Below are 22,405 nucleotides of genomic sequence, written 5' to 3'. Positions count from 1 at the left end.
TTTCAGTTCCTAGCCGGCTGCAGACGGGGGATTTGAATTGCAAGGTTTAGAATTCCTTCCCTATCGTCTTTACTGCAGCATCCATATGACTTGCAAATTGTAGAAGTCTTGGAGGCGTATACATGGGGATGTACCAGTAAGTTTTCAATTTAAAAATCTTTTAGTGATTTTTGATATTTTTCAATATTAATTATTTGCTATTAGGATTGAAAACTTGCTTCGTATATAAATTTATACATTCACAAATGTTTGCGCTTTGATTCTAAACTTGTTGACAGCGAAATTGTTTGAACGGTTGGTTGTGTTAAAATTTGACATTTTGCTTGCTTGGTTTGAATGTAACCTAAAATAAATTTTCTCAATAAATACGTTTTTGAATTTATTTTTTTTTAAGGAAAAAAGAAAATTGATTTAATAGATAATAACGTAGCAGAATGTCTTCAGTAGCCTTAATTTTATATATAAAACCCTTATCAATATATTCTACAATATATACAATTTAAATTCCCGCCATATTTTTTCAATATTCAACACGTTTGCAAAGTTCAACATAAATATCTTATGTTTGCAAAAATGGCGACCGCTTTCCAAACATGTTTGACGTTAACAAGTCGTTCAGAACCATAAAGCGCAAACTGATTGCCAACGTTTGCATCTGGTGAACGCGCCCATTGAGGTATACGATTTATAAATTGATGTTTTTACAGCAATGTTTTGTCTAAGCGAAAAAATGAAAAGTTACAGACACTCTGGCTATGACCAAATGAAAATTACTGCAAATGAAATTGCAGAAAATCTTGATATAAGTTGATACCTTGATATAAGTTGATTACGAAAAGTCTGTGGATGAGCTCTTAACAGTGGAAGACAAATTTAAAATAAATTTTTCATCTATATTTTAGATGAACTAAAGAATTTAGAACTCATTTCTATATAGTCCTAACTAGCTGCTACTTTAGACTAGGTACACCAATCTGATAGATGAGTTTGCCAAAATTAAAGTCAGAAGGGTAAAATTGTAATTTTTGTAAATGTTGTTGAATGTTAATATTTTAAAATTAAAAATCACACTAATTTTTTTTTCAACCCTGTAACTTACTAAAATAAACTTATAGAAGTTTTCAGGGACTTTTAGCCCTCGGTAATAACGTAATCTTTCATTCTGCGTTTAAATTTTTCAAAAATACTTATTGGTTTTCTCAGGATTCGAATTTTTCTCATTTAAAAAGCATTGGAGCCAAATTTTGCGCCTACCCTCTCAAGGGGCGGCATTTCGAAAACTTGCATCATATTGGAAAGAAGTACCGCACGGCCCTGGTTGCTTCTATCAGTTCTTCACTTACTTGTTTCTTCTTTAGGCTTTTCCATATATGTTTTCTTTTGATTAGGTCGAAAGCTTTTTCTATGTCTATAAAGCTCAGATATATTCCTTTGTTTTTCTTTAAGGATTTTCTATTACTTTTTGCATGGTGAATATTTGGTCTTGTGTGTTATGTCCTTTCCTGAATCCACTTTGTACATCCTCTAATTCGTGTTCTATTTCTTTTGTGATTTTCCTTTCAATTACGGTTTCGTATACTTTTGCTGCTACACATAATAGTGATACACCTCTATAGTTCTTACAGTCTCTTGTGTTTTCTTTCTTGTGTCTAGGTATAATTACTGTATTTGTCCATTCTCTGGGTATTATTTTTCTCTTGCATATTAGGTTATATGTATGTACAGGGTGTCCCGAAAAGATTGGTCCTAAATTATACCTCAGATTCTGGGGTCAAAAATAAATTGATTAAACCTCACTTACCTATATACAATAGTGCACACAAAAAAAGTTACAGCCCTTTGAAGTTACAAAATGAAAATCGTTTTTTTTTCATATATCGAAAACTCTTCGAGATTTTTTATTGAAAATGGACATGTGGCATTCTTATGACAGCATTCTGTGTACGTTCCAATTAAATTATTATTGTGGCACCATTAGTTAAACCCAATGTTTTAAAAAAATTTTGTCTCTTAGTACTTCTTCGATAAGCCAGTGTTTATCGAGATATTTTGAATATTTGTCGATTAAGTACGATTATAATAGACCTGTTAATAATCTGAAAATTTATTTATAATTTACATTTTTAGGTATATTTTGAAAAAGAAGCCGCATCTCGATAAAAGGTGACTTATTAAAAAAAGACTAAGAGGCAAAAAAGTTTTAAAACCACTCTGTTTAACTAATGGTACCATAATAATAGTTTAATTGGAACGTACACAAACATTTGTGGGTTTAAGGGAACAAAATCCCCATAAAATTTTTATGTAAATATATTAAAAAAGAAGCCGCATCTCGATAAAAACTGGCTTATGGAAAAAATGCTAAGAGGCAAAAAAGCTTTAAAAACGTTGTGTTTAACTAATGGTACCACAATAATGAATTAATTGGAACGTACACAAAAGTTTGGGGGGGTTTAAGGGAACAATACCCACGTAGAATTTTTATGTGGTAAACAAATTTCACTATAATTTTGTTTTACGATGTCCCTACCGTAGGAATGGTACATGTCCATTTTTAATAAAAAATCTGTAATAGTTTTCGATATATTGAAAAAAATCAATTTTCATTTTATAACTTCAAAGGGCTTTAACTTTTTTTATGAGCATATCTGTACTAAGGTAAGTTAGGTTTAATCGAACTATTTTTGACCCCAGAATATGTGGTATAATTTATGACCAATCTTTTCGGGACACAACCTAATATACCAATATTCAATATAACCTAATAATATTATGTATACCATTATGTACATATATAATAACCAATATTCAATAAAGCATTATAAAATCTTGTACTATCCTTAGTTTCTTTTTGGCCCTTAAAGACGCTGTATAATTTGTAAACAATTGTTTCAATTCAATTTAATGTAACCTAGTAATAGACCCACTCAGCAGCGGTAAAAAACTGCAAATCCGTGGAATTTTGAGAATCAACACCGATTTTAATAAAAATTTGTGTTTAAGCTCTCTTGACACTTTTCTTCAAAATCTACCCTATGCCGAACTGCGCTTTTGCCCTGGGGGTGGAAAAACCCTATCTATAGGATGACATTTTTTAATCAAAATAACTATGGAAATCGATTTCAATTATTCTGAGTAAATTTTGTTTTATAAATTTTTTTGCAAAATTTACACTTTCCAAGTTATTTGCGATTGAAACTATACATCTTTCATTCAAAAACGTAAGTTTTATAACCGTTTTTCATGAATAACCTAAGAAATAATTTTCTAGAAAAAAAACATTAAGAACAAAGTTGTGGCTAATAAAAAAAACAAAGAGATTCGCATCGGAAAGACCCAGGTAAACCCAATAACGATTAAAGATGATTATTTTCGAAAAACCACGAAATGGAGAACATTCAATCTCAAATTACTCGAATGTGGTACAATTTGTTTGAAAAACTTAAGAGACATCTTTTAAAGCCCATTAAAAAATCTTTCAAATAAGCTCCGATAAAAGTTTTTTTGCATAAGAACTGACTAACCGATGACGAAAATCAAGTCGCTCTCTGCTTTTTTCTTTTTGAAATGTAAAAATTAAACCCTCGTCGTTACAATCCTAATAAAAGTGAATAGCTTCCCACTTGAAATTAACTTTATTTAGATATAATTGACACGATCCATGTCATCCGACCGGTTTGGAATGCTTATTTAGAAAAACTAGTGGATTAAATCGAAAATAGCATCATTATAATTAAAAAAAGTGCATTTTTTTAAATAAACCTAAAAGTATTCATGATACAAAAACAAAAAAAAATCAAAATTTTCAGTAAAACAAATTCTACAATTAATATAAGTTTTTTTCATGTTATGAATACTTTTGGATATATTTAAAAAAAAATGCACTTTTCTTAATTTTGAAAATTTCATTTTCGATATAATCAACAACTATTTTTTCTAAACTAAGCATTCCAAACCCAGAGCCGCGCCGTCCATAAGGGCGAAGAGGGGCGGTGCCCCTCGGCGCTGTATTGAAAAGGCGCCAGTAGTTGCCGAAATTTTTTTTTGACAATACCGAAATTATCAGATTTTTTTTATTACCAGAAACAATAAACAAAAGTAATGACATTGACTAAGCACAAGAAGGATTTTACCCACTGGTAAAATTAAATCAGAAATATTAGTAATATTTTATTGTAAAATTGAAAACTTACCAATCGTAGGTAAATAAAAATAGCATCTAATATTACTTTGATCCCATAAGTGTACGAAAATTGTTTTTTGTAAATAACGAAGAAGTGGTTCAAGCACTTCCAGAATAAAGAAAGGAAAAGCAGTTGGAAAAGGTGATATTTCTGGGAAAGTGTGGAGAACATTACGAGAGACAGGAACAAGGTGGCTAACAGGTTTATTTAATTATTTAATAGAATTAGAGAAGTTGGACCAGGAGCGTCATTTGAAATTTTGATTGGGGGGTGGGGGGCAAGCATTATATATACAATACATTATATATGATGTAATGATGAAAATTTATGTATTTTTTGTAAATTTCAGTCATTTTCATGGTCAGGAGGGGCAATTCCCCCCCTGACCCTATCAAATAACGCGCCTGAGTTGGACAAATGCAAGACGAATGAAGAAGCAGTATATTAGTACCTATTTACCAAAACATGGGAGATACAACAATGTACAAACTACAGGGCCATAAAATTACTTAGTCACACCATGCAATTATGGGAGAGAGTAGTTGATAGACGGATACGTGCAGAAACCGAAATATGTGATAATAAATTTGGGTTTATCCAGGGCAGATCAACAACAGATGCAATTTTCATTATAAGGCAGCTGATGAAAAATATGGGAATAAAGAAACAAACGATTATATACTAAATTTTGAGAAAGCATATGATGATAGAATTCCTTGACAGATTCTGTAGTGGGCCCTCAATAACAAAGGTGTTCCGGATGAATATGTAAATATTGTGAGGGATATGTATGAGGAAGCAACAACTAGTGTTAGGGCAGGTGTGGAAGAGACTGATAAATTTCATGTGAAAGTAGGATTGTACGTTTACCAAGACTCGGAGATTAGTCTTTATTTATTCTTATTAGTTTTGGATCAGATAACAACGAAGCTACAGGTAACATTCCCTGGTTCTTAATGTACTCGTGTGTTGTTGGTGTAGTGTTAGTATGAAATAGTAAAAGCGACTTAGAACAAAAACTGGAACAGTGGAGATAACCCGGAAGAGTTTAAAACTTTTTGAAAAGTAATAGTTTTACTTTTAACTACCTACGATCGGTATTACAGAGTAATGGGGAAATAGATGGAGATGCATGTAGTGGAATTAGAGTTGGATGAATCGATGGATGAAGTGGAATGAAGCGAATGGTTTTGACAGAAAAATTCCAATGAAGCTGAAAATTCTATAAATCAGACATAAGGCCAGCTATGATGTACGGAACTGAATGTTGGATAGTTAAAAAGAAAGAAGAACAACGAGTGCATGTGGCGGAAATGAGAGTGTTTAGATGGATGACTGGAGTGACAAACAAGGATGAGATTGAGAATGAGTATATTAGGGGAAGTCTAGGGTTGACACCAATAGATGCCAAAATGAGAAGGCATAGGTGAAGATGGTTTAGTCATTTTTAAGGTCGAGACGTCAGTTACCCAATACGAAGAATTCTTGAACTGTAGGTTCTTGGAAGGAGTAAGAGAGGAACACCAAAAAAGACCTGAGGTGAGACGCTTAGGCAGGACATGTCAGTAAAGGGGATTAATATCGCTATGATCCAAGACTTATGGAGAAATGCAATTAGGGAAGCTGACCCCGCATACAGATAAAGACAAGAAGAATGATGATTCTTCTTGTTACAAATAGTTTGTAGGTTTTCGCTTTGTGCGTGACTGACGCGACATATAGCGCCTTGATCTGACGTTTTTGGATCTCACAATTTGACGTTAAGCATATGATAAATAAGTATCAGTTATATAACATTTTTGACAAAGTTTTTTATACAAACAATGACAACGTCATTATAAAGATATCTCCAATATTGTCATATTTCGCCACTACTCATGTTGGCATCGTTTCAAGGTACCCCCACCATAGTCACGCACGGAGCTAATACGGTACACCTATTCACTAAGTCGCAAAAAACTACATAGGAAATTACAAATAGAGGAAAAAGGGGCGCCTAAAATTTCTTGCCCCGGGGCGCTTGAAAGTCTTGGCGCGGCCCTGTCCAAACCAGTCAAATCACATGGATTGTATCAATAATTATACCTAAATAAAGTTAATTTCAAGTGGTAAGCTATTCATTTCTATTAGGATTGTAACGACGAGGGTTTAATTTTTACATTTCAAAAAGAAAAAAGCAGAGAACGACTTTATTTTTATCATAAGCCACTTAGTTCTAATGTAAAAAACTTTTGTCAGAGCTTATTTGACAGGTTATTTAATGAGCTTTAAAAGATGTCTCCCAAGCTTTCCCAAAAAATTGCACCACATTCGAGATATTTGAGATTAAAAATGCTCCATTTCGATGTTCTTCGAAAATAACCATCCTTTAAAGAGCAATAATTCAGTCGGTATTGGGTTTTCCTAGGTCTTTCAGATGCGAGTCTTTTTTTTATTATTAGCTACAATTTTATTCTTTATGATTTTTTCTATAAAATTAAATTTTTTTAAGTTATTCATGAAAAACCGTTATAAAAGGTGAGTTTTTAAAAGAAATATGCATTTTTTCAATCGCAAATAACTTGGAAAGTGTCAATTTTGCAAAGAAATTTTATAGAACAAAATTTACTCAGAAGTTGTCACTCTATCGACTTCCGTAGTTATTTTGATTAAAAAAATTTTCATCTTCTAGATGGGACTGTTTTCACCCTCAGAACAAAAGCGCAGTTCGGCATAGGGTAGATTTTAACAAAGGATATAATTACTTCCTAAATCCAAATTTTCAAAAAAATCGACCTTGGTTATCAAAATTTCACGAGAAAATGGCTGTTGATTGGACTATAAGGGATTGTGGTAATGGACAACACGCATGAATATGTGCTCACACCAGCAACCTTTTCATCATTGATGAACCTTTTGTTTGAGGTGTTTTATAATACATAATATTTAGACCAACCGCAAGTTGACACTCAGCTTCGCGAGGTGACGCAGCTTGAGTCACGGTGAATTTCTGTGAAACACAAAAATAATACTAACAACGCAAGTTCCCGCGCAGAGTAAAATGACGCAGCTTTCACGATCCGTGACCCTGTGCTTCGCAGTTCTCATTGTTCAGATCGTCACGGGGTGTGGAGGTAAGACCGAGGAACTCATTTTTTTCTTACGGTGCTGTAACCTTAACGACGTTGGCCATTCCAATCCGACAAGCCAGAGCTGGCGCGTGACTTTGAGTGAAAATACACAGCGAAAAATACACAATACGAGAAGGTCAGCCGCCAGTTTTTGCTTGTCGGATTGTACATTTGCCCATTTAAACTTACTTACAGCCGTCCTGACTAGTTCTATGGAGGTAATATTCGTCCATTGTCTTAGGTTTTTAAGTCAAGAGTTGGGTGTTCTCCCTGGTCCGCTTTTGCTATTGATTTTGCCTTCGATTATAAGTTGAAGCAGTTCATACTTTTCATTTCTTACGATGTGACCAAAATATTGTTTTCCGTTTTATTTTTATTATAAGCATAAGCTCTCTGTTCTTGTTCATCCTCCGCATTTGTCGTATGGCTTATGTAGGATATTCTGAACATTTTACGACAGCACAAGAGTTGCAGAAATCTGCAACTAAGCAGAGTCACATAAGAACAGAAGAGTAAACTGCGTTTCAATTTGCGATGCTTCCGTCACCAGCAGTTTTTTCTCACCATTTCTTACCTGTGTCACCTCACCAAGCAGAGTGTCTCAAATATGTAATTTTTACTTCGAGTATAATACTTACTGCTGGGTCATGTTGATAAACACATTGGATCTGATTCCAAAGTTTGTCTACGAATGACAAGTCAGCGTCTAAAATAAAAAATTATAAGGTATATTAATAATTACACTTTTATAAAAAAAAAACATTTATCTACTCTATGTCATATTATGTATAAGTTTTAAGTTTGTGAAAACTGTCATTATAGATAGCAGTATGTGAAGGGTTTAAAGTGTGCGTGAACTAACAATGTATTTTAAATGGGATTTACTTTTTCGCACTGTTTTTGACACACTTTCATATAATCAAATATCCTTAACTTTCGCGTTGTCATGGTGATAACAATATGAGCAATAAATTACAACAAAAATTTTGACAGTTTTGTGGTTTGAAAGAAATTAGAATTTTTAAATGTCAAAGTTCTAAAAATTTTAGAATAGAAATTCCAGTTACGAAGAGTTACAGTTTTTTTATTTGTTTATCGTAGATAAAACATTGTATGAAACTGTGCATGAAGTACTTTTTGCAAACTTACGCGATGTATAGCACTCGCTCCGTTGTCGTTCGTGCTCTAAACATCGCGTGCGTTCGCAAAAAGCATACTTCACGAACTGTTTCATAAATAACTATTTTATATTTCCACGTTTTTATTATTTACAGGACACAATATAAAAAATATTATAAAAACCAATTATTTTTCAAATCAAAATGTCACTTTTAAAAACAAATAGAATTTCCCATACCAGTGGCGGGTCGTGATCTCAGTATGCGGGTAGGCGACACATACCCCCTTTACAATATACTCTAACTCTATACTCTACTATACTCTACGTATTATATAGGTACTCGTATACCTATATACACAGTGTGCCGCATTTAAGATGAAGACGCCCCTATGTTGCGGCTATCCAAAAAATTACAGATTTAAAATTTTGCAGTCAAGCAAGTGTGATGGTTCACATTTTTTAAGATAGTCATAGTCAACTCAAATTTAAATTTTAAACGCCATCTAGGTACTGCGAATCTAAAAAAGGGCGAATTTTCGATATTTTGCTGCACGTTAGAGATATCGGAAAAAGTTATTTGGAAAAGTTGTTCCAAATATTATTCTAACCCCACGCACCAAATTTCATGACAAAATTCTCACTTTTAGTTTTTTCAGTATTTGTAGTCAGGATCCTAAAACATACAATTGGCTATCCCGATATGCAGCTCGGGACAACCATTGTCGAAGGAGCAAAAAAATGTAGCCTAACGTAGCCCCAATAATTTCCCGGAAATTCTCGTCCACGACGGGTGACGACGGCTAGACAAGCCACAGTTACAGCGCTGTGCTTAGCGAAAAGAATGAGAGATGCATATCATTCTGTTCTGTTCTTTAGGCAGATTTGAAAAGTGCCTGACTATAGGTGCTATAGGGTAGTGTGGGGTAGTGCCATAATAGAAGTGAGTAGCACTACTACGAGGAGCGTACAATAATTACAACTTCGAAGAGAAATTAAAAAGTAGCTTTTTAAATTTATAAATTACAATTTTGAAATAAGTAATTTATATTAATACTTAATTTATTATTGTATTGTACATTTGAAGAGGTTAGGCGGCGCCTACCTTGCCTACCCCGACGGACCGCCACTGTCCCATACCGGGAATGGAACCCAAGCCCTTTGTGAAAAAGGCAGGTATTCTAGCCACTAGACCATTTTGGATATTAGGTACTCAAATAAATACTTGGCATATAAGTTCTAGTGCAACATTATGAAAATAACTATGATTTGTTGGAATAGTAAAACTCAATGCGTCCAGGTAAAAGTTGAATATTGTATTGGCATCGAGTTCTGAGCTATTCTGAAAAGAGTGAAAAGTTCAGATCTCTAGCTAGTCAAGAAGTATGTTTAAAATCAATTACAAGATTTTTCCCGGACAAAGTGACAAATAAACAAACAACAAGTATATAAAACTGATTTAAACCTTAAAGCAGGATAACACAAAAAAACCCATATATATTCTTGTATTCTATGATTTGAACATATTCACGTAACAAACGTTGAAATAAAATGTTTATAAAAGTGGCTATAATTACAGAAAATCTCATAAAATTTAATTTTTTTGAATATCATTTTCTGACCTAATATTTAAAACTTACTTCTCCACTGTTCGTTACACTTCATATATTCTACGTATAAATCCTCCTTTGGTGGCATATAATAATCCATCATGATAACATCGAAATTAAAATTTTTGTCCATCTAAAAAATATATTATATTAGTACAAGGTTTATGAATAGCAAAAATATTATATGTTAAGGACCACATAACCAAGTTAAAACAAAAATTAAACCCTTTTACATCCAGAAAATTAAAAGATGTTTTAGAAACTGTCGGCACCACCTTACCACTCGACTTAATAATAACTCAACTGCGATTAGGACATATTACACCAATCCATATTCACTTAATAAAAAATAAAGGAGCCATTCCTTTCTGCTAAAACTGCAAGAACCAAATCACTGTGAAACATATTCTGTTAGAATGCAAAATATGCATCCAAGAAAGAAGAAAAAATAACCTCTCTACCAACATGAAGGATCTACTAAGCTGCCAGTTCAACCAAGTACTGAAATAGTTAAGAGACATTAAATTTTACAATATCTAATAATATATATTTAAATTATATTATACATTGTACTAAATTAAATACTTGTAATTTATGTTTGTACCCCCTGCTAATAACTCTTAGTAGTTGATGCAGGGTCATTTTTGTTTAAATAAAAACATTAAACCCTTTCTTTTCCTTTTGAATTTATTGTATTTACTAGGGCCGTCTGATAAGTAGGTACTTAGATTCCAAGAAATAAACGAAAATTTTGTAAAAGTGGTGATTTATTTCTGAACATAGTCTCCTTTGACTAGCTGAAAAAATAAAGGTAGCTAAAGAAAAATGGATGGAGGATAAATGCAAGGAATTAGAAAAGTTGAATGAAAAACATAATACGTTTAATATGTTTAAAAAAGTTAGAGAAGTAGCTGGTCTTTATTATAAGAAAACTCCACATACTATAACCGATTCTTCGGGAAAAATGATAATAGACCAACACGAAATTCGAACTACCTGGTATAATTATATAAATAAACTGTATAATGATGATATACCCGAAGAACTGGACACTTTAGATGAAGGTGAAGGACCAGAAATCCTAAAATCAGAAATACAACATGCTATAAAATTGGCAAAAAACAAGAAAGCCGTTGGTCCCGACAACATACCTACAGAAATGTTAAAGCTCATAAATGAGGAAAACATTGGAATACTAGTCAAACTTTTCAATGATGTTTATTCGACTGATGATATCCCTGAAGATTGGTTAAAGTCCGAATCCATAACCCTACCAAAAAAACAACGTCCGAAAAACTGTAGCGACTATAGAATGATAAGCCTTATGAGCCACACCTTGAAAATCTTTCTACGTATCATCCACAGTAGAATCAGAGATAAATGTGAAGACGACCAGGATGAAACACAATTTGGCTTCAGAAATGGACTGGGAACCCGGGACGCACTCTTTGCACTAAATGTGTTATTGCAGAAATGTCGAGATCAAAGGAAAGACGTCTTTGCTGTATTTATTGACTATGAGAAGGTCTTTGATCGAGTGCAACATCACAAATTAATTAAAATACTAAAGGATAAAGGAGTTGATAGTCAAGATGTACGAATCATAGAAAAATTATACTGGCGTCAAACAGCGACAGCTTGCATAAATGGAAAATCAACAGAAATATGCAAAATACAAAGAGGCGTCAGACAGGGTTGTATACTGTCCCCACTGTTGTTCAATTTGTATTCAGATAGAATATTTAAGGAAGCGCTGCATAATTTGGAATGGGGTGTGAAGGTTAATGGAATTGTGATAAATACAATCAGATATGCAGACGATACAGTTATTGTAAGTGATGATATGAATGGATTACAACACCTTTTAAATGCCATTGGCAGAGTTAGAAGAGAGTTTGGCCTAAATATAAACTGTTCAAAAACAAAATACATGGTATTTAGCCGTTTGGCCCATCAAGATTCACGGTTATATGTTGATGGTCATATAATTCAAAGAGTACCAAGTTTTAAATATCTTGGTTGCCATACTAGTGAACAACTAGATCCAGATAAAGAGATAAAATGTAGAATCGAGATAGCCCGCACGACGTTTTTAAAAATGAGGTCATTCTTCTGTAATGATACCTTGCAACTTCAACTTCGAAAGCGCATGATTAAATGCTACATTTTGTCAGTCCTCTTGTATGGTGTCGAAGCATGGACATTAAAAATATCCACCATTAACCGTTTTTAGGCCTTTGAAATGTGGCTGCACAGACGTATTCTGAAAATACCAAGGACGGCTATGCTGACAAATGTGGCAGTCCTTAAGAGAGCAAATGCTACCCGCGAGCTGCTTGATAACATCAAATATAGAAAGATCGCCTATTTTGGACACGTAGTAAGGGGAGACCGGTATAATATTCTTCAACTTATTATGATGGGTAAAATCGAAGGACGCGGAGGAATTGGTAGAAAGCAGGCCTCTTGGTTGAAGAATATCCGGGAGTGGACAGGAATACAGAAAGCAGAACACCTATTTAGAATAGCTCGAGACAGAGACAGTTTCGCCATGTTAATCGCCAACGTCAAGGGGACTTGATAGGGCACGTTAAAAGAAGTCTCATTTTTGCTCGATACACTTGCCTCAGCGATGCTTCACCGCCTTTAACACGTTTGAAGAATTCGTTTTCTCGAGGTCTGCCAAGTAGGCTTCCGTGGTGGTGATGAACATTCGGCTTAAATTTTTGCCCAGCGAGTGACTTTTTCAAGTTTGGAAACAAATAGAAGTCGTACAGGACCAAATCTGGAGAGTATGGTGGTAGGGAGAGCAGTTCGTAGCCCAATTCGACCAATTTGGCTATTCCGACTGCGAAGATATAAGCCGATGCTTTTTCATGGTGGAAGAGTACTTGTTTCTTCTCCAATTGGGGCTGTTTTTTCAGAAATCCGACATTGAATCGGATTGTAAAGGCATTGTAAAGCCCTGTGACCGTTTTGCGTTTTTTAGGAAGTTGATATAGATCGCACCTTGTGAATCCCAGAAAATGACAGCCATCACGCTTCCGGACGGTTGGACAGTCTTCGCTCTCTTTGGAGCACGTTCGCAGGGGTAACATTTATTTTATAGATTGTTCCTTGGTATTGAGTGCCTTCCAATGAAACCATGTTTTGTCGACGGTAAGAATCAACGTAAAAAATCATGTGGATTACGCTTAAACAGCCTTAGATACTGTTCCTAAATGTTCTCTCTCGTTATTTTTGATTCGTTATATTATATTTCTTAAGGTTCAATATTATTCCTTCTTCTCCATTGGCGATCTATTTTTAGACTTCTCTATTTATTAAACCAATACAGAAGTAAAAACTTCGAGATGTATTCTGGTATAAAATCGTTTATTTAAAACTATAAAATGTCATCGATTGCAGAACGTTTTCGTTCTAAACAGAACATCTTCAGTGCATCCTGCCGAGTATTTTGAAACTAGCACACTGTAAATAGTGTTAACATCATCATATATGGTTTACATAATGTAATATGTTAAAATGTTATGACTACAAGTCGATGTTAATGGATAAAGTGGAACACATGCTAAAAGGGTGCCATGGTTCCCTGCTCGAAGATACTAGGTACTTTCCAATTCAATGGGCACAGACCAACTTCATTGAATTGGCAAGTACCTAGTATCTTCGAGCAGGGAACCATGGCACCCTTTTAGCATGTGTTCCACTTTATCCATTAACATCGACTTGTAGTCATAACATTTTAACATATTACATTATGTAAACCATATATGATGATGTTAACACTATTTACAGTGTGCTAGTTTCAAAATACTCGGCAGGATGCACTGAAGATGTTCTGTTTAGAACGAAAACGTTCTGCAATCGATGACATTTTATAGTTTTAAATAAACGATTTTATACCAAAATACATCTCGAAGTTTTTACTTCTGTATTGGTTTTTTAAACTATGGTATACAGCCAACTATTGGGATTTTCCCATTTATTTTTTTTTCTATATTTATTGCTTTGTGAATTTTCCTCTACAATCTTTCTTAAAGGTCTATTTGTGATTTTTACATGCATATGTACCTGTAAGCCTGATCATTGATTTTTTTTTAATTCGAATAGATGTTTTTCTTGAGACATAGGTGTTTGGAATTTACAGAATATATTAATCTTCGCAATAGCATAATCCTATCATCTAATTTTACACCCAGACAAGTAAATTCTGAAACTTCTGCATGAAACATGCATGTGTTTTCTCCTTCTACTTGCAATGTGAAATTGTCTTGTTTTTTGAAGTTATACTTCTTTAGGCGCGATTGAGAGTAAAATTTCATAACACTGCGCGCATGCGCACACAGACAGTATGCGTTTAGTTGCTAAATCTTTCAAGTTATGTGTAAATATATCAGTGCAAGAAAAGGTGTGAAAAAAATATATTAGTAAAAATAAAATAAAAAATTTATTTTTAATTCAGTTGCAATGCGAAGGCAAAACAATCTTACTTTTCAATTAGAATACGGAGCGCAGTCCAGTCCCTTGAATCGCGATTTTCGGCTCTTATTGGAGCCTCATCGGAAAGAACGTAGGCTTGTTCTCCATATCCTAATTGATCCGCACTGAGAGGTTTTCCCACCCATTGCCACTGAAGTGAAAATATTAGGTGACTAGCGTCATCTGGCAATTAGAAGATGAAGTTTTCGATCCTAATAGCATTATTAATAATATTTAGAAAATATTAAAATATTACTAAAAGATTTTTAAATCGAAAACTTATTGGTCCATTTCCTTGGTAACACCTCCAAGGCTAACACCTCCATGACTTAATTGCCAGATGACGCTAGTCACCTAATATTTTCACTTCAGTGGCAATGGCTGGGAAAACCTCTCAATGGGGATCAATTAGGATATGGAGATCAAGCCTACTTTCTTTCCGATGAGGCTCCCATAAGAGCCGAAAATCGCGATTCAAGGGACTGGACTACGCTCCGTATTCTAATTGAAAAGTAAGATTGTTTTGCCTTCGCATTGCAACTGAATTAAAAATAAACTTTTTATTTTATTTTTATATTGGTTTTTACTCTTTCGAGTAACTAGGTACATTTTCTGTTGGAATTTACCAGCTGAACAGACGGGGTCGTGAATTGTAATTTTTTTGAATTCCCTCTTGTCTTCTTCGCTTCAGCATCCATTTGGCTTGCTAATTTTAGAAGCATTGGAGGTGTTACCAAGGAAATTGACCAATAAGTTTTCGATTTAAAAATCTTTTAGTAATATTTTAATATTTTCTAAATATTATTAATAATGCTATTAGGATCGAAAACTTCATCTTTTAATTGCCAGATGACGCTAGTCACCTAATATTTTCACTTCAGTGGCAATGGGTGGGGAAACCTCTCAGTGCGGATCAATTAGGATATGGAGAACAAGCCTACGTTCTTTCCGATGAGGCTCCAATAAGAGCCGAAAATCGCGATTCAATGGACTGGACTGCGCTCCGTATTCTAATGGAAAAGTAAGATTGTTTTGCCTTCGCATTGCAACTGAATTAAAAATAAATTTTTTTTTTATTTTTATATTGGTCTTTACTCCTTCGAGTAACTAGGTCCGTTTTCTGTTGGAATTTACCAGCTGAACAGAGGGGGTCGTGAATTGTAAGTTTTTTGAATTCCCTCTTGTCTTCTTCGCTTCAGCATCCATTTGGCTTGCAAATTTTAGAAGCCTTGGAGGTGTTACCAAGGAAATGGACCAATAAGTTTTCGATTTAAAAATCTTTTAGTAATATTTTAATATTTTCTAAATATTATTAGCTATTAGGATCGAAAACTTCATCTTTTAAATATATTAGTGTTTTTAGTAAATATATTTATTATAATTTTTGTGTCTTTGGATTTGTCTTCCTCAGGAGTAAGATCAGTATTATTAAAATATTTTATTGTATATTTATTATACTTCACCTTGTCTGTTGGTTACCGTGAATTGTCATTAGGTACGTCCGAACCGATACAGACACAGACCTCGTAGCGAATTTGGTATATAGCATTCGGCTAGAAATCGAGAAGTCTTGAGTTCGAATCCGGAGCAATCCTATACTTTTTTTTATTTTTTTTAAAGCGGTAAGCACAATATTAGTTTGATGTTTAAAAAAAATTAAAACAAACTCTTTAAAGTATATTTATTTTTAAGAAATCATATCATAGAAGTGTAATTTATTACGTGCGTACAAAGTACACACACATTCTTTATTTATCTGATTCTCCCCTTATCCTGTATTTTGTCTTTTCCCCATTTATACTCCAACTTCAATATTGTACCTCCATCTTCAATATGTACCTGAAGTAGAAGCAGTACCGCCAATGAATTTTTATCTGTTTTCCTTTGTCTAGTGTATATGTTATTATGTTAATTTTTCCGCCGCAAATGAGAAAAATATTTATGACATTCAAGGATAATTTTCTGCTTTGACGTAATGCCCCTGATGATGCTCTATGGGAGAAAGTATACTTTGGCAAGGTTTACTAAACTCAGTGCTCGATATCTGCCTTTTATTTCCGTAAATCTTTTTTATTTATTATAAGTCCAATCGGTCTAGCTGGTCGAATTTTTATTTTAGATTTAATTTTTATTAAAATTATAAATATACAATAATAAAAATAATATAACCTTAAAAGGAATTTTATGATTTTGGTGTTCAAAAAATTATTGATATAAAAATCCTAATATATCATATTTTCAAAAAAATTAGTAACTTACCAATCTACTTTGGAGATATATACAAGCTGCATAGTTCTATAAAAGAAAAAATAATTATTGCTGGGTTTATATTTAATTTAGTTTAAAAAAAATATTACAGCTAATTGTTTAAGAGAAGGGATATATTATATTATCAATTTTGACAGAAAGTTTCTCAATGTCAAATTTTGTTCATATTCAGAGTCCCGAACATTGCCTTATTTCCCTGGAGTACTATTAGGTTGATTTTTACAGTAGTTATAAAGAAATAAAGATTTGGCCTTGTTTTGCAATTTTCAAAGCAACAAATTACTTTTACAAATTTAGCCATTGCGATTTTCAAGATATTTTTATGTTTTTAAGGAACAATTTTTGAAATTTCACCTCAAAATTATGTTTACACTTTTTAAAGGTTGTAAGCAAAAAATAAAAAAGTGGCTTTTTTACACTAAATTGTTAATAGTTTTTAAAGAAACGCAGAAATCTGTGCAGAAAATGTACAGATTTTTTTTATATAGGCGTATAATGCCTAAAAATATTTTTAGATAAGTATATCGCACCTCCGCTCAAATAGTGTCAAAACTCAAAAAAAATTAAAAATTTTTTATTGCACCAACAGTTTAATAAGACTACAAGATCTTATCTCAAAATGTGTTACGTTTATAATGCATGTATTTGTCGTTAGATGACACTAGTGCCATTTTACGATTAACCAAAATCAACGGTGCGTCGAACATAAACAGAGTCACATATCGACTTGTGCAAGGCATTAAAGCGTCGTTGGTCGAGTTAGGAGAGTATATGTGATTAATTTATTCAAAATAATCTGCCTATGTGCTCAAGAAAAGTGACATACTTATAGCGATACGCTTTAATTACTATTTTTGCTAATTTTAATTTTTATTTTTAATAACTTTTTCAAAATGAAATACAGTGGAACCCCGATAAGTCGGCCCCCGATAACCCGGAAGTCCGGCTAACCCGGACCGATTTTCATCAGATAAACATTTTGATTTTCAATATTTTGTATTTTTCAATTTAATTGTGGCTTATCTCCAATCAAAATAGTTAATTATCAGACAAACCTTTCAACAATAAAAATGTATGTAATATAATATTTGAGAGATAATGTGTATGTCCGTAATTTGAACTATACGATATTAAAAATGATTCATAGCACACGCCGAAGAAACAACAGCCACCTGTCTGTAGTATCTATTCCTTTTTATTTCAAACTGTCAGCATTGTTTAGGAAAGACTATTTAAAAAATTCTTTTATAAACAATGGTCTTTAGTATGTCTTGTATTGTTCGCTTCCATTTGCTTACGTTTGGGTTTGGTGTTTTTTAGTAATTTTAATGAGTAGGTATTACTGTGAATACTGTGCATATATTTATAAATATATTTCATGTTATTTCAATTCTAACGGAGTTTATCTGTAAGTATACCGTATTTTATTAATTTTTACCATATTCTCCGGCTATCTCGGATTTTCGATAACCCGGATCGGTCGCGGTCCCGATTAATCCGAGTTATCGAGGTTCCACTGTAATACGTTTCATTTAAATTTCACATGCGTAGAATGGCCTGTTAGTTTTAAGAAACGAAATATATCAGTTCTCAGCTTAAAAAAAACAGATGTTATACGCCCTTGTATGGGAAATTACCTTATCAGACCCTAGGCTCATAAATTAGTTTAAAACCCACAAATTAATGTTTTTAGTTCAGCGGAGTCGTTTTCACCAGTCTCGGTCGATTTCGCATCCCGGCAAGTGGTCTGACATTCTTACGAGATCTATACGCTCTGAGCTTCGCTGGTGTCGCTCCTAGCGGTTACTAATTCAACTTTCACCGGTAATTTTTAAATTTATTATTTAATTGTTATCGCTTAATATTTACAACGCTAAAAAGTAATTAAATTGTAATAGATTTTTTTAAGATTTTGCTTATCATTTTGACGTTCTATTGATGAAATATTAATTTCTTACTTCGGATACTTTCACAATTATCATGTAGATGGCGCCAAGATTAATTTATAATTACATATTACAGAACATCAAAAAACGCAAATTCAGTATTTAAAACGTAAGAATATTTAAGATAAAAATATAAACCACAGCTTTGATCAACTAATATTTTTTATAATTAATGTTTTTAATTTTAATTTAAAATTAATCACTTTGACATTTATGTCAAATTTTCGGTAAACGTTTACAGACTTGTCACTACTGGCGCTCACGAATTTATAAGTATCCCCTCTACGTACGAGCTCACAGCGTATAAGCAAAACAACCTTTTTTATCAAAATAAATAAGTATATTATTGACAGTTGTTTGCGTTTAACTTAATATTTATTTTATATAATTAATTCCGTCAACACACACGAAACGGAACATTATTACTTATTTAATTTATCTTCCTTTTTGCAATATTTTTTGTTTAATGTTTTTACTTGTATTTAAAGTTACATCAATAAAAAGTAAAAGTCTGTTAACCATATATAGTCTAGGCGCCAGAGGGTCACCGTGTCCTTTTTAATTCCGATGGATCAACTCAACGATTTCTTATGGATTTTTGGCTGCTTATTACGAATTTGGAGGGTGAATTTCGATCCGAGTGGTCAAAAAATTTGTTTAGAAGCCTCTGGCTCATAAACTAAAAGAGATAAAAAAATATGATTCAAATAAAATTTGTTCCTTAATAAAGAACTAAAAAAACATTTACTAAACTTAAATCAAAAAGTTAGAACTCAAGATATTGTAAAATTAATGCAGAATGCAAATTGTAAATTGCAAAATAAGAGTTTTTCGAAGCTTTATCGATCGTAACTCGGCTTCTACGCATGCAACCGAGCTTTAGATGATCTCATTTTAAAGCTTGATTAATAAGCTTCCAAACAAAGTTTTTTAATTCACTTTATCATCATGTGTTTTAAAAAGATACCCGTTTGAAATTATAATTTTCTTTAAAAAAATGTACATTAATTTCTTCATAACGGTTTCAAGCAAATTTGAGGTAAAAACATTTATACTTTAATTAACAATAATGATAGAAGAAATAAAAAAAATTGAGCTTAGGAAATTGTTATAGTATTTTTACTACAAATGCGATATTACGTAGGTCAAAATTTTTGACGTAAGAGAACTGTCAAAACATTAGAATGTGAATTTTCTTTATTGCCATGTTTATAATAAACATGGCAATAATGAAAAGTCACATTCTGTTGGCCATTGAAATCCAATATGTGAGGTTTTCTCCAAAAAAAGTTCAAACCACGTGGAGAGAGTCCTGTGTTGCCCTGGGTAACATCCAGGTTTATCTATACCATCCAATGAATTTTATATAAATATGTAAAACATCCTTATTATTTACATTTAAAGGGTTTTTACCCGATACATTTTGGTGGCTCAGGCATGCAAATTTTGGCTTTTAAACACTGATGATGGATTCCTTAATCCGAAAACGTTTTGTATTGTGACCCTTATTTAGGGTATTTTAATATATACCTTTTACAAGAAACTTGGTATTTTTTTCACATTCTAATGTTTTGACAGTTCTCTTACGTCAAAAATTTTGACCTACGTAATATCGCTTTTGTAGTAAAAATATTAGAGTTAGATTATTTTTGGCCAAGATATCGATATTTTAATGGCCCACTATGAGGCTCAAAACCGGCTCACTGTCAAGTATTTTTCGACGCTTTATCGATCGTTACTCGGCTTCTACGCATGACCAATAGACCAAGCCCCTAATTAACACCCTTTCCTAACGTCAAAATATTCCTTTTGAGTTTTTCTATTATTAATGTTACTTACAGTATAAATGTTTCTTCTTCTTCACGTGCCATATCAGAATTATCCGACGTTCGCGATCACCATTGCGAAAGCTTCTCGATCTTCTGCAATATGGAATAATTGTCCTGCATTTGATATCTGAGTCCATTCACGAATGTTTTTTAACCAAGAAACTTCTTTTCTTCCTACACATCTACGGCCCTCTATTTTACCTTTAAGGATCAGTTGTAATATTTTATATCGACTTCCCCTCACTATATGTCCCAGATAAGACATTTTTCAATGTTTAACAGTCTTTAGCAGTTCTCTATCTTTGTTGACCTTCCTTAGTACTTCTTCATTAGTTTTTCTTGCTGTCCAGGGTATCTTCAGCATCCGTCTATGAATCCACATTTCCAATGCTTCAATTCTGTTCATAATCGATACTTTTAGCGTCCACACTTCTGCACTATACAAAAGTACAGACCAAACATAGCACTTGACCATTCTTTGTCTTAGTTCTAAACTGAGATGATTATTGCAAGAAATGACTTCATTTTAGTAAAAGTGGTTTTAGTCATTGTTATTCTACGTTTTATTTCTATGTCTGGATCTAGTTGGTCCGTTATCACAGTTCCCAGATATGTCATTTTGTGAACTTTTTCAACTTGGACTCCGTTTAATTGAAGCTTTGCATCGGGATATGGGTCACGACTAAACACTAAAAATTTGGTTTTGCTTGAGTTTACTTTAATGCCCATTTCCTCTCCTACCTCGTGAATACGATCAAGCACAATTTGGAGACCTTCAATATTATCTGACAGAATTAAGAAAGAAGTGCCTTTTTAACTCGCCGTTACACGCGTCTTCTATTGTGACGTGGTTGCACGCGTATGAGCGTCGCCCTCACCTACATAAATTCGACTTATTTCGAGAAAGAATGAATGTCAACATGTATAAATATAAAATGTGTTGTACTCATATATTATAGAAAGTTTCGTAAACCAATTTTTTTTATTAATTTAACAAAACAAAAGTAAAAATAATATAGATCAAAAGTTTCAATTTCAGCAAGCCACTGAAGAAATTAACGTTCTTTAGGCGAATTCATTTTACTAAAAATACAAATTAAAATTAACAACTGTTCTGAAGCTATTTCTTTGTGGCATTTATGTAATTAACTATTAATATTTTGTATTTTGATAACGACGTCCGAGGTGGAATTCGAAACGTCAATAAAATCATTTTTTCAAGTTAAAGTGTGGCTCATTTCCCAATTAGAATAGGTAAATTTAAAAATGGGTTCTTAACCAGTGGCGCACCTAGAATTTCTCTCTGGGGGGGAGGGGGGTTTGCTTGGGCACCGAAAGTTTTTTGTATTATTTGTGAAAGACAAGTTACATTTTCCTACCTTCTTTTATATATATTTCTATATGCTCTGGGTGGGATTTTAACCCCCAAACCCCCCCTTGGTGTGCCACTGTTCCTAACCTAATCCAAACAATAATATTTTATTTAAACATACCTAAATATTAAATAAAAACCTATAAGTTTCTTTGAGATAACAGAAACGTGATTTCACCGTGATTGCACGCGCAGTGAGGAATTCCCTCACTTGAAGAGGGATGTCTCTTCTTTCAACTATCACACAGCACACTGAACGCCTGAAATATTCTAAAACTTTTTCATAACCTCTCATGAACCATGCTAAAAGCATTCCTGGGTGCTTAAGGTTATCGTATTAGTTTACACAATTTCATTGCTTATAAACAAATATGGTGAGGGATTCACTCATAGCGCGTGTAATGGCGGGTTAAATAACTGGTCCGAGTAAATATTAAACAATATTGGTGACAAAATGCAACCTTGTCTGACGCCTCGTTGTATGGAG

The 22,405-nt window shown here is 33.2% G+C and overlaps 1 protein-coding gene across 2 annotated transcripts in view; it reads right to left on the bottom strand.

Moving 5' to 3' along the window:
* Positions 1 to 22,405, bottom strand: part of LOC126892804 (uncharacterized) — a 157,645-nt gene that overhangs the window by 3,308 nt on the left and 131,932 nt on the right. For both annotated transcript variants that reach the window (XM_050662540.1, XM_050662539.1), the window contains exons 3-5: positions 16,763 to 16,798; positions 10,052 to 10,154; positions 7,933 to 8,000 (exon numbers count right to left, since the gene is read on the bottom strand). In XM_050662540.1, coding sequence (XP_050518497.1) covers positions 7,933 to 8,000; positions 10,052 to 10,154; positions 16,763 to 16,798 — 207 coding nt within the window. The remainder of the gene's footprint in view (positions 1 to 7,932; positions 8,001 to 10,051; positions 10,155 to 16,762; positions 16,799 to 22,405) is intronic.

Source organism: Diabrotica virgifera, chromosome 9, assembly GCF_917563875.1.
Source record: "Diabrotica virgifera virgifera chromosome 9, PGI_DIABVI_V3a".
In the NCBI taxonomy this organism is placed as follows: domain Eukaryota; kingdom Metazoa; phylum Arthropoda; class Insecta; order Coleoptera; family Chrysomelidae; genus Diabrotica; species Diabrotica virgifera.
The sequence above is the reverse complement of the archived record's forward strand: the minus strand, read 5'-3'. Positions and strand labels throughout refer to the sequence as shown.